Raw genomic sequence first — 13,865 nt, 5'->3', positions numbered from 1 at the left:
GCCTCTGTCGGTGTTCTTGCCGTCAGCAGCTGCAAAGCCAAAAGTTCCTCCTTTTTCGTTCCCAAGGCTGTCCAAGGTTCCAGCCTACATTTTGGGGTCGCAATTCTTCCTCCCGTGGTGGAAAGCCCAAAGAATTACAGCAGCGTCCACTTCGCCAGGACCTTCCAATCAAGATCTGCTCAGACCACAGGACGCCCGCCTCCTACATAAATCTAGGTGGTACAAGAAACGACCAGGCCATGCAGGAGTTGGTTGGAACTGTTTCTTCCAAGCCTGTCGACAGTTTACATCCTGGGAGATCAGGGAGGACTACTATTTTAGCTGTCAGGATATCCATCCTGGGGAATGGTCTCTTCACCAGGAGGTTTTCAATCAACTGGTGCACCATTGGAGTCATCCATTCATAGATCTGATGGCCTCTTGCCTCTAGCACAAACTTCTCTGCTACTGTTCCAGGACTCAGTATCGCAGGGCCTTCCGCGAGGATGCTCTCTCTGTTTCTTGGACCTTTCCACTGATGTACATCTTTACCCCTGATGTCCCTTCTACCCCTCAATTATTAAGAGGCAGATGTAGAGTCAGAGAGAGGCTGTAAATTCTAGCATCAGGTGATGCCTTATTTGGCACATAGTTCTCTCCTACTAGTAAATTTACCATAAATGATGTACTCTCATGTTTATTGCTATTAAAGGCTGAGGTCAAGGTTAGAGACAACAGGTCACAGCTTTTTTTGGATTGCTGTAGAAGGACAAACAGACTTTGGGGGTCATTCAGATCTAATCGCTGCTGTGCGTTTTCGCACAGTGGGCGATCAGATACTAACTGCAATGTGCACTTACGTCGGACAGCAACAAAGGGCATCGCTGGTCAGCGACGGGATGGTGCGAAAAATCCGTTTGCATTGGCGTTCGCAAGGTGATTGACACGAGGAGGCCGTTCATAGGTGGTAACTGACCGTTTAATGGGAGTGTCCAGAAGAACGCAGGCGTTACCAAGCGTCTTCAGGTAGGGTGTCTGACGTCCGCTCCAGCCCTTAGCTTGATGTGATCGCACTGTAGGAGTAAGTCCTGGGCTGTGCAGAGACTGCACAAAGTGAATTTCAGCAGCTCAGCGTACACATGCAATCGCACACTTATACGGTGAATATACACTCCCCATAGAGGAAGCGACTATCTGAACGCAGGACATCAAAATTAGCAGCCCAGCGATCAGATCTGAATTACCCCCTTTGTCCATTTGGAAACCAATAAGCCCTCAGACACAACAGTCTGCATGATGGATAATACTGTCCACTTAGCGGATTCAGCAGTGGGATCCCTTTTGCTATTCCTTTGTTACCCTGCCGGGTAGGGGGTGTGGTTCCTTCTTCGTCACTCTTGGGGGCTTTCCCAGCAATAGTCATCTATTCACTCGCGGTGATCGTGAACAACATCTTTTCTCACCCACGGGACACGGGTGGAGACGGTACAGGGCAGCATGTTCCAGCTGAGTGCCGCCATAAGAGCAGAGAGCAGCGCTCTGCTGAAATAGCCTGGCGTAAAGACTAAAAACTGTCCAGAAATACACATTGCATGATGGGGAAACTTGACAGTCCCTTTTAAAAAATCTCATACCACATTCATGCTATTTTTCACAGAAAAAGACAGCTACTTAACCCCAAAAGACTTCCCCTATAGTAATAACTTGTGGGTCTTTCTGATGTGAGGTCACCCAGGAGGAGGTAATAAAAGCAGAAGTAAACTATCCATTAGTAAGAGAACTCCTTGTCCGTAGCACAGATTCCCAGATAGCTTTCCTTTCCCAACCAGCCAGGGTCCTTATAAGTGGTGCCACCTGACCCAGAAAACCCAGTCCTGTAATGTAAACGGAATATGCTAAAGTCTGTTGTGTATCTCTTGAGTGCTGTTTTGCCCCCTGGTAAATGGGATGCGGTCAATGTACCGGCTGTCGGGATTCTGGCGTTCAGTATCTTGGCACACAAAACCACGTGTTTTACTAGTTTGGCAAAGAGTGGGTGTAAGATAACAAAATAGTGTTTACATAGTGATTTCTTGTGTTTGGTCATTATCAGTTATTTTTTATTTATTTTTATTTTGTACGATCATGCATGTTGAAAATAGAATATCTTATATTGATCAGTCGGCGTTGAATCATTTGACGTTTCCCTTGATTTATTTGCTTATCCATTGCAGGTACCCCTCACTCAGAGCTGCTGGAAGAAGTTGAATGTGCACCTGCTCCTAGGCTCTCTCTTACTTTGAAAGTAACCGGTCTGGGAAATGGGCGTGAAGTCGAGCTTCCACTAAGTAACTTCCGCTCCACCATCTTCTACTATGTTCAGAAGCTGCTGCAGACTTCCTGCAATGGATCCGTCAAATCGGACAAATTACGGAGGATATGGGAACCCACATACACGTAAGCAGGACCATGTTTCTCTTTGAGCTCTCTAGATGGATTCGCTAAAGACTGATATACTTGAGACAGTGGAGTGAAGGTCTGTTAAATAGAAGACACGACAATAAATACATTTGCCTTTAGTTTTCATATTCACTGTGAAGTGAATGAAACTGAATAATGGAGGAGTTAGAACCTCACGCAGTGCACTAGTGCACTAGGCTGTCATAGGAAACTAGTTTTCAGAGCAGGAATGTGAGAAATGTGGCGCATGCTTCATGTCCGCTCATCCTCCCATTTCCGCTGCACTGGTTTCTTTTCTTAGAGATAAATGATCTTTGCGTGAGCTACTGACCATTCCATCCTTGACAAGTGAATGGAGGAGAAATATAATAATGCCGTGTGCACATAGGCCCTCATTCCGAGTTGATCGCTCGCTAGCTATTTTTTTGCAGAGCAGCGATCAGATAGTCGCCGCCCACGGGGAGTGTATTTTCACTTTGCAAGTGTGCGAACGCTTGTGCAGCCAAGCGGGACGAAAAAGTTTTTTGCAGTTTCTGAGTAGCTCTGGACTTACTCAGCCCTTGCGATCACTTCCGCCTGTCCGTTCCCGGAATTGAGGTCGGACATCCACTCCTGCAAATGCCTGGACACGCCTGCGTTTTCCTTACCACTCCCAGAAAACGGTCAGTTGACACCTATAAACGCCCTCTTCCTTTCAATCTCCTTGCGATCGGTTGTGCAAATGGATTTGTCGCTAGAAGCATTGCACAGCAACAATGCTGTTTGTACCTGTACGACGCGCATGCGCAGTAGTAACCTGATCGCTGCGAAAAACGTCCGCGAGCGATCAACTCGGAATGAGGGCCGTAATCCTTATTTTAGTTTACTGACAGACCAGTAACAATATATTCTGTAATGCACATTGTTAAAAGGAAAATACTTAAATTTTATTTTATTTTTAAAAAGTACCATAATGCTTTTATGGCTGATTTATATAGTGACCACATTGTATGCAGTGGTTCAAATTGTATGTGGGGATTTTATTATTATTATTATCATTGTTACCGTAAATGATTGGATTGCTTCTTCAATATGCAGCTGTCTATAAACTGCTTCCACTTTATTCCATGAACAGAATTATGTACAGGGAGATGAAGGACTCTGATAAACAGAAGGAGTCGGGCAGATTGGTGAGTGTCAGAGTATTGATAATGCTGCACTGCTGGTAACATACTCATTCCAGAACATTGAACCCTGTGCCTATTAACAATCCGCTTTTTAATATAGTCTAGGTAAAGCAGCATAGTTTGGCAGCTGCTTCCTGCACCTTGCTGTATGTCACTTCCCAATGTTCGTTGCTTAAGTCTGTAGATGTACAGGGTCTAGAGCGTTTATCATGCAAGAGAAAAATTCCATTCAGTTTCCAGTAGTAGAGCAGATCTGTCCAGCTGTGAGATGTCCCCTTAATGCCGCATTCCCTTCTTCAGGGCTGCTGGTCCGTGGAACATGTGGAGCAGTCACTGGGTACAGATGCTTTGCCAAAGAATGATCTGATCACGTATCTGCAGAGGAACGCAGATCCTAGCTTCTTGCGGCGCTGGAAACTGACTGGAACTAACAAGAGCATCCGAAAGAACCGCAACTGCTCCCAGCTTATCGCCGCTTACAAAGTAAAGCGGGTCGGGGTTGGCTTGAACATTTAGATAATGCTTGTCTTGTCTTGTCTTTAGAACATGTGGGAAAATAGTTAATTTTACAAATTTCTAGGTGCCCATACACGCTGCAGTTTTGACAGCCAGTTCGGCCTATTACTTATTAAATTGCAGCCTTTATGGGCATGCAAAAGACTCATTTGTTTCCTAATTGGAATAGATAAGATGTTGATTTAGATTTATAGTAAATCCAGTCAATGTGTGCATGAGTCCTTGTATTTTGTTCATTGTCTATCTTGCCAAATGTTGCCTTGTCGGATCGGTCTAGAGGCCTGATTTGGAAATGTACATAATAAACACGATTGTTTACGTACCTCTCCGTTGGTGCAACTTCTGCACAGAAACCGTTCTTGCGCATGTGCAGAACGCATCCTGTGTGGTCACACGCTGCACCCCCTGAGCCGCAGCCTAATTGACAGGCTGTCTGAGTTTGGGGGGCTGGGGGTGATGAGAGCTGTGCAGCGTTCTTGAAAACTGGGGCGTGTCTCCCCTCATTTTCTGTGAGTGTTAAGGTCAGGGTCTGCACCTTCGGACACAGGTTTAGTGGCGCCAGCAGTGTGAACAGCCGGCCATCCTGAGTCCTGAGGGTTACTCATATGGCTGATGTTCACGCAAGTGATCCGATGCTCCGTCTTCAGACGCGCCACCAGATCACGCAAGCATGCAGGAGGGTCTATTTCTGCTTTTGCTTATTTCATTGCAGCAACTATGTCCAAAGATGCAGCTGCTATACGAACTGCATACATCCCTGAATCAGGCTCTAGATTGTTTAGATTTGGCTACACGCATGCACGTCTGTGGTCACATGTACCATAGATCAGGCTGCTCTGCTGTCAGGACGAGCAGACCGATATACCCTGTGTTATGACCAGCTGGGGTATTGACTTCTAATCGTTCTTAGAAGAACACGATTGATTGATTTTCTGTTGTTTTACCATCTTTAGAACAAAAACTCCTAGGACACTTGTTCTTGTGTTTTGTGTTTTTTTGTGGGGATAAGATTGCATATTGTGGGTAGTCAGACAATGCAAGGTTGTGGCATATCATTGTACTGGACTGGTTTATCATCTGTTCATATTGTGTTTTGCCTGCAGGACTTCTGTGAGAATGGCTGCAAATCTGGGGTGTTGCCAGCAGCTATCGTCACGCTACAGAGTGCAGATATTTTAAGTCATGCTCGGGAGCAGGCACAAGCTAAGGCAGGCAGCGGTCAGAATTCGTGTGGGGTGGAGGATGTTCTGCAGCTGCTTCGCATTCTTTATATTGTCGCCAGCGATCCATACTCTGCTAGGACGCCACAGGAAGGTGAGTTTTCCTGGAGTTTTATCACCCTATGTTACCACCTGCTGAGACCTATATATTGTATCCTTGCAATGGATCTCAATGCACTTTAATGATTTCTTTATCATCCACTAGGGGTCACTGGAGTACTCTTGGGATATGGACGGGCGTAGCCGAACAAAGGCACTGAATATTCAAATTTAGGACCCTCCCCCCCCTCTATATCCCCAAGTACCTCAGTGTACTTTGCCAGTGTTTTTTCGGTGCTCACAGATGAACATCGGCTTGTGGCAATGGCCACTTTTCAGAAGATTTTTATTTTTATTTTTAATTTTTACACTTCCCGTCCCAGTTTCTGGATAAACTTGGGTCCGGGATGGTGCCGCTGCAAGGCAGCGTATGGCGTGTCGGTCCTCACAAAGAGCACCCTCACAGCCACAGGCGCTATAGGGCAGCGCATGGCGTGTCGGTCCTCACAAAGAGCACCCTCACAGCCACAGGCAGCCACTGTCTCCTGCAAGCTGAACGGAGCTTACAGAAAGAAGATCCGTTACAGCCAGGATGTGACAAAGAGCTGGAAGAAGGACTGAAACGGAGCTTACAGAGAGCTCGTCACAGCCAGGATGGAGCAAGGTATGGGTGTCAGGGCGGTCAGCTCACGCTGCCGCCCTGCTGTGTGAGTGTTATACTGTACAGGGAGCTGGCCGCCGCTGAGCACGCCGCTGACGGGTCCCGCTGAAGTAGTAAGGACCACTTCTTATATATGAAGTTCCACCTCACTCGTACATGACTCTCCCTGCGCTGAACTAAGCAGAGCGGCCGCACGTCACTCAGACGCCGGCCGCTCTCACTGCCCTGATGCGGCACCGCTACACGCCGCCGACACTCTCCGGGCGCTGAACTAAGCAGAGCGGCCGCACGTCACTCAGACGCCGGCCGCTCTCACTGCTCGGATGGCCCGGCACCGCTACACGCCGCCGAGACTCTCCTGGGTACTAAAGAGTGGCCGCACGTCACTCAAGGACGCCGGCCACTCTCCCAGTGAAACACCGCAGACACAGGGAGACTGTGTACTGCTGTAGGAAGGAGCTTCCGGTCAGCTCCCCGGCGCTACATTCAGGCTCTCCTGCTCTCCCTGCACCCGATCCCCGTACGCTGCAGGTAACATGGGGATGCAGGGGGGGGAGGGGGAATAATACCCATAGCAGCAGCAAAGGCTGCATGGGTTCAAAATAAACAAGCAGCGCAGCACTTTAAACAATGTACATGTGTACTGTGATATATGTTTCAGCACGTTTTATATATATAATATATAATGAAGCTTTTGCTGGCAGAACTGTCTATAATATCAGTATGAACTGTGATTATATGTGTAAACACTTTGTATATATATATAATATATATATGAGGCTTTGGCTGGCCATGGGTTAGCAGTGGCATAACCTATTGCACGTTTAACCATGTTTTCTGTTATTTTTGGTTAAGGTTGCAAGATAAATACACTGCAGGCAGTGCTCATATTAATTGACTAAATGCATATATTTTACTGTATCCTACACCTGGGTTATCACTGTATAATAGGCTATTAAGCATAGTAACTGTATAATAGGCTATTAAGCCTATATTAAAACTGCAGCAAGTAACCTGTACTGTGATTTTCTGTGAAAGCATGGCATGACGGCCATTTTAATCATTGCTGGTTTTCCAGTTATAATTCCAGACCATACACCTCTACTCCACAAGGAGGCGCAGGGGTGTTAGTGGGAATTTTTTACTTCAGGATAATCTAGAACATTCCTGCCCTACATCTTTAAGCCACCAGAAGGCGCAGGGGTGTTAGTAGGAATTTGGTTCGGGTTTCATGCCTATGTGAACTGCTTTTCACATAAAGAACACTTTAGTTTCCTAATAAATATGCTGTTCAGCAATAACATATATATATATAGATATATATGCCATATAATAATGTTATTAAGTCGTGCAAGTGTCTGTCTGTTGCCTATTATGATGTCTGTCTACATAGCAAATAAGGCTCTAGTGCAGACTAAAAATGTTAACATTGGCAATTCAAATTAAAACAGCGGTAATCGGAGTCTCAGAATAACTCCGCCAGCGCTAACAAAAGACAATCTTTCCAAAGTGACAATTTTCCTTTGGGTACCAGAGTGTTTATTTCACTAGTCTTATAATTTAATGCACGATTCTATGTCAAATCTCACACCGATAACTACAAGTGAGAAGGGTACATTAGTCCAGCATTCAGATAGTGCGGGGTTTTGGACAACCATACATAATCGTTTCCAAAAGGACGCGATCCGCCATTGGTATATGCGTTTCTGTCAAACATTATAAAAACCACAGATACATTTGGGTCACTAGAATCTATGTATGAAACCATGCCGATCACGGTTCAAAAAAGCTGCAGAGTATATCTGTAAAGCTTCTGCTAACGCCGGTTATTTTCATTGTCGCTAGTTAAGCGCGACAAGGCCAGAGCTTGTTTGCGCCTGAATTTGATATATGTGTAACGGCATTTTATCCCTATAGGATATTCTGCCATTAGCGCATACAGTATACTTGTAACGGTGTTTTATTCCTTTATAAGAAACAGTCACGCCTTGTAACGACAGGACGTTACAGTCAGCAAGCCAGTGGTTTGATGACCTCTTTTACAATTGTGGAAGTGCGTCTTTTCATGTTACATTTGCGAGGTTTCATGACTTCAACTCATATATGTCTCAGCTATTTACAGCTTAGAGTACAAAACTGCTTCTGGCGAACGGTTTGGCAGGTTGTCATTTAGTCTTTGCTGGTTTATAAACCAGGCAATAGTACGCCAACAGAGTCAAAGTTACTTATTCCCCTCTGTTTGAGCAAAATCAAACAGCTCCGTTGCAATATCAATCAGCAAGTCATTTACTACAGTTAGAAAATGGATTTTCTGCAGTTAGTTTTTGCTTATTGCAGCCACAAAATTGTATAATTGCATTTGATCTTCACAATGCGTATTTACCCAGTCCGGTTTCTTCATCATAGGTTCTAGCGTTTGAAAATCGCCACAACCATTAACCATTTCATTTATACCGTTGCTTATCGCTTCCGGTATTTACCAAAGTGATGTTGGAATAATAGCTCATCTCACATAAGAACTATGTATCAACAAAGTTCCTCTATCTTGCGCTACTAAGTTATACTGCGGTAGCAGATTAAGTTCGAAAACAATCACATCTAAGTCTGTCTAAACGATGTCAATTCCTAGGTAAGATTATAAATACGGTAAATCAAAGACTTTTACCTACTACACCAACAAGAACAAAAGTACACGCACACTAGCGGTACATTGGTGTATTCAATTATTAAGAATAAAGATGTGTTTTCAATTTAGTGCACCACCCTTCAATCGCGTTTCCCACAGAGGGACAAGGGTGCGTATACTCTGGACGACAGTCACAGAGAGTCAGGATTTGTAGTTAAAATCAACGCAAAGGTTCTAAAACACGACAGATTCCTGTCGATAAAGGTACTAGAACTCTGTGCATTTTACAATGCAATAGATAAATGTCCTACATCTCTGTGCATTTTACAATGCAATAAATGATTCGCTTTCAGTCTGACCAGGGATAGACTCTGGTTTCTCTTCATAACAAATAAATCTTTCGTTTTTTACTAAAGATTTCTGTGGAGAGGAACAACCGTGAGTTTCATGTAATTTTGTTTTTTTTTTTCATGCCTGGCTCACGCTGCCCTTAAGCAGTCAAACAAAGCAAAGGCAGTTGCATACTCAACAACCAGTGAGAACCAATAAGCCGCATGGCAAGGCGGTAGGTAACTCAAATCTTCAATGGCTCAGAACGCTATTATGTGAAAATGTCAAGACATCAATCCGTGAGTGGACATCTGTTAGACAGGCGATCTCAACCGTCAGGGTTTGGATCTTAAAAACTGGACATTAAATCCAGAGGTGTTTCATATGTGAGTCCACAGAAGGGGGTTACCCTCAGGTATACATGAGGGCATCTCGCCACAATTACAAAAGCTCAGTATGTGTACATCACATTCATGGGGTCATTCAGCATCGTGTATCTGGCTCCACCATTGTCCGCTTCTTTCTTCGTTGCCAAAACGGATCAGAAGACAGTTCGTCACAGTCATACTGGTGGTATCTCATGGGTTTCAGAGAAGTTTGCTTCTCGAATTTTCAAGGAATACTTGCACACGATCTTGGCCCGCTCATAATACGTCCAACCTGTTACATCAGGGAACGTTCTTTTACCCATAGTTACCTATGTACCTATTATCTATGTACCGCAGCTGCGGTTGACGGGGTGAGGGTTCAGACCGCCCTCTTAAAAAAAATAGAGCATTACAGTATCGGTTATACCAACCATGTCACGAAATACTAAGCCGCTTAAGGCAGCTCATGACTAAAAAAAAAAAAAAAAAAAAAAAAAAAAAAAAATTTCGTGTGCTTACATAGGGTGTAAACCTCGGAAGTTTCCAACATCATACTTCAAGTACCCGTATTCTGTTAAACAGGATGGGATGGCAAACTGCGTTCATCTGCACTAAGAGGGCAGGTATCTGTGTGGTAAACTTATTTTCAAAGCGTTTGCCTCTATTTGCGTCTGTCAACATCTTTCTACAAGGTGTCACCAAAGTTCAGACTCTATTTATCCCACCTACAGCGCCAGGCGATTTGAGGTGGGGTTTAGATTTTCTTACAGTTTCATATTTTGGAACCCTTTCAACAAATGGGGATTAAGTTTCTCACTTTGGAAAACATTTTTCTTCTAGCCTTGCCTTCGGCAATGGTGCTTCGACAAGGGGTTTGTTTTCATATTTGGGTGCCTTGTATTCCAAGCCACCGTATTTGAGTTTTCTCATGACAAAGCAGATCTTCGGACGAAATCCGCTTTCGTATTCTTCACATCAATATACCAATAGTGGTTCCTGTGTGGACAGCACATTCTAAAATTCTGAATGTGGTACACGCGTTACGCGTTTATATATGTACCGAACGTCTACAGTACGTGATATGAATACGTTGTTGTTATATATGATACTGTAAACTGGGGTTAGCCAGTTTCTCAGCAGACATTATCCAGTTGAATAATAATGACTACAAGTCAGGCTTACTTTAAGGCTAAGTTACAATCGCCTACGTCAGTAATAGTTCATTCCACAGGTTCTGTGGGAATGTCAGACCCAGCGGGTCGTGGAGAGTCTACGACGCGGCTACATAGCCTTCAGTGCACCACGTTTGTGCACGTTTACACGTTATAAATGGTGGCGCCATCAGCATTTAGCTTTGGCTGCCTACTGTTACAAGTATCAAACAGCTCTCCCGCCCACGAGGGAAGCTTTGGTACGTCCCAAGAGTACTCCAGTGACCCCTAGTGGATGATAAAGAAAATAGGATTTTGGTACTTACCAGGTAAATCCTTTTCTTTGAATCCATAGGGGGCACTGGACGCCCACCCAGAGCAGTTTTACCTGGGTTGTTTTAAGCTCAAGGGAGCTTAGTGAACAAATTTAACTTGGATGGTATTAAGCTCAAAGGAGCTTATGGTAACACATTTTCACCGGTTGGTTCAAATTATAAGTTCTATCGGTTAAGCTGTCAACTTTTTAGTTGACAATAAGGTTACGAGTCAACTTTGTGGTTGTCCGTTATGTTATAGGGATTCTCCATTGTCAACCTCTCTATATCCTGTTCGCTCAGTAAAAAACACTGGCAAAGTACACTGAGGTACTTGGGGATATGGAGGGGGGGGAGGGTCCTAAATTTGAATATTCAGTGCCTTTGTTCGGCTACGCCCGTCCATATCCCAAGAGTACTCCAGTGCCCCCTATGGATTCAAAGAAAAGGATTTACCTGGTAAGTACCAAAATCCTATTTTTGATCCTTGTATGTGATAGTGTCTGTGAATAAGAAAGTGCAGAGCATTCGATGATTTTCAGATTAGTGCTAGGGAGGATGTTTTGGAAGGGTGTGGTTCGTTTTATTGACAGTGTTTAGGTCGACCACTATAGGTCGACAGTCACTAGGTCGACATGGATGGAAGGTCGACAGGGTTTCTAGGTCGACATGTGCTAGGTCGACATGTCTAAAGGTCGACATGAGGATTTTTTTTTTTTTTTTGGTGTCGTTCTCTTCGTAAAGTGACCGGGATCCCAAATTAGCGCACCGCGTCCCCTCGCATGGCTTGCTTCGCTCGCTATGCTTCGGGTATGGTGCCTTCGCTCCGCTACTGCTTCGCTCGGCACACTTTACCGTTCCAATCGTAGTCCACATGGATCTTTAAGTATGAAAAAATAAAAAAAAATAAAAAAAATGTGAAAAAATCATGTCGACCTGTCGACCTAGCGCATGTCGACCTGTCGACCTAGCGCATGTCGACCTAGAAACCCTGTCGACCTTCCATCCATGTTGACCTAGTGACTGTCGACCTATAGTGGTCGACCTAAACATTGTCGACCTAGACACTGTCGATCTTCAGACCGGATCCCGTTTTGGAAGAACTTTACTGCAGTTTCTGATACCAAGTAATGTGTTCTCATCTATGAGGTCCTGACTACCTAGCACCTATCTGCATCCTACTGAGACCCCACTGTATTTTATTTCTCAAATGCCATCACTGTGAGGCCAGCCACAGACTCACAAATCCATCTGTCTTGTGGAAAGAGGAAGTCCTAGAAACATAGCATCAGAGAGCACATACCATGTCCAGAGCATGAGTCCTCACTGGAAAAGCCAGAACTACAATATGTTGATTAATGTGAAATTTACACACATCCTTTGGCATAAAAGGTTTCGTAGCTCTGCCTGATTGTAGAAAACCAAATGAGAACAACAGGACTAAGCACTCAACTCGGGTGCAGGCTTAAAAGAGGCAATTGCCAGAAGGAAAACATTCTTCTAACGCAACCAAGTCCAGTGGATCAAACAAGCCAGACTGTAAGAAGTCGAGAACCACATTAAAGTCACACAGAGCTTTGGGGGGTTCTGAAAATTAGGCTGTAGGTGAAGACCCCTTTGCAAAAAAGTTTTGACAGCAGAGAGCAAGGCCAAATGACACTGAAAAAAGATGGAAAGAGCAGATACCTGCGCCTTCAAGGACCCCAAATGAGGCCTGCATACAGACCCGTCTGAAGAGGATGAGAAATACGGAAAGAAGTAGGAAATTTGTTCCGTTCACATATTACTTAGGCCTGTCGGATACAATGATAAACCATTGCCAAGGCCGGCTTTCGAGCCCGAAGCATGGTCTGAATGACCTTGTTCACAGTGCCCTGCATCTTAAAACTGCAGACTCAACAACCACTCCATCAAATGGTGTTGAGGTAAGTTCAAAAGAACTATCAGACCTTGCCGAAGGAGTTCTGGCCAAAGAGGAAAAGGCCAAGGGTCGTCTAGGAGTACCACGCCCTTGGGGCCAATCTGGAGTTACCAAGATTACTCTTACCCACTGCTGTTTTGATGTGCTTGGGAACCCATGGAAGCAGCAGAAACTGAGGAAACCGGTAAATAGGGTGAAAGATCCATGGCAGAGACAGAGCGTTTGCTGCCACGGCTTTGGAGTCACTTGTTCTCGAGCAACAAAGGGTAACCTTGTGATTGAGGCTCAACGCCATGAAATCTACTTCCGGAAGGCCTCATTTGTCCACTAGAGCCTGGAACACTTCCGGTTGAAGAGACCACTGACTGGGGTGAAGATCCTGATGGCTGAGGTAATCCGCCTCAATTTTAGACTCCCAGGATGAAGATTGCTGTGATGATTGGAATGTGCTGTTCAGCCAACTAAAAGATCTGAGCGGTCTCTCGCATTGCCAATGAACTCTTTTGCCACCCAGCGGATTTATATAAGCAACCAGTGTGCCATTGTCTGACTGTATCTATACACTCAAATGAACATTCAAGGCCCTGAGGTTGAGGGTTTGTGGTACCAATCCATCCAACATTGGCATGATATAAAATTGTAGTAGAAAATCCTGGACCTCTGTCTATCTGGATCTTGAAACAAAAGAAGCTTCTGTACTGCTTCCTTCAAGGTCTGTCTCGTTTTTGAGGAGACTGGAAGGCATGTGGAAAAAAACTCTCTGGAGGAGGCTCCAAAAGTTCCATCTTGTATCCCATCGAGATGGTATTCTTTATCCAGGCATCTGGTCCGAAACTGAACAAGACGACCCCCCACTATAGGATCCGCAAAGTTGCTGGGTAACCCGTCATGCAGCTGGAATTTCAGTGGCTTTTGCATCTGGATGATGGGAAAGCCAGGTTTGATGCCACCTCTAGCCGAGAAAGAATGTCCGGGAATCTCACCAGGCATGGGGACAACCGTGGCTTGTGCTGCAAATCCAGCCTATGGAAGGGATCATACGTGCCAGCTGCAATGTAGTGCAGTGTCGGCGGACATTGCACTCAGAGACGCCCAGGCCTTACCCTGTGGTGGATACGGTGGATTCCCATGGAGG

General features: G+C 44.9%; 1 protein-coding gene and 1 non-coding gene across 8 annotated transcripts in view; both read left to right on the top strand.

Moving 5' to 3' along the window:
• The window catches only part of HECTD1 (HECT domain E3 ubiquitin protein ligase 1), a 128,688-nt gene that overhangs the window by 87,112 nt on the left and 27,711 nt on the right, over positions 1 to 13,865 (top strand). For 6 of the 7 annotated variants that reach the window (XM_063947454.1, XM_063947451.1, XM_063947457.1 and 3 more), the window contains 4 exons: positions 2,193 to 2,415; positions 3,533 to 3,587; positions 3,885 to 4,067; positions 5,204 to 5,414. In XM_063947454.1, coding sequence (XP_063803524.1) covers positions 2,193 to 2,415; positions 3,533 to 3,587; positions 3,885 to 4,067; positions 5,204 to 5,414 — 672 coding nt within the window. The remainder of the gene's footprint in view (positions 1 to 2,192; positions 2,416 to 3,532; positions 3,588 to 3,884; positions 4,068 to 5,203; positions 5,415 to 13,865) is intronic. The other variant, XM_063947456.1, reaches the window with a different exon arrangement.
• On the top strand, positions 9,013 to 9,128 carry LOC134981593 (U5 spliceosomal RNA). Its single transcript, XR_010190714.1, has one exon. It is a non-coding gene; the product is annotated as a U5 spliceosomal RNA (small nuclear RNA).

Source organism: Pseudophryne corroboree, chromosome 12 (assembly GCF_028390025.1).
Source record: "Pseudophryne corroboree isolate aPseCor3 chromosome 12, aPseCor3.hap2, whole genome shotgun sequence".
NCBI lineage: Eukaryota > Metazoa > Chordata > Amphibia > Anura > Myobatrachidae > Pseudophryne > Pseudophryne corroboree.
The sequence above is the reverse complement of the archived record's forward strand: the minus strand, read 5'-3'. Positions and strand labels throughout refer to the sequence as shown.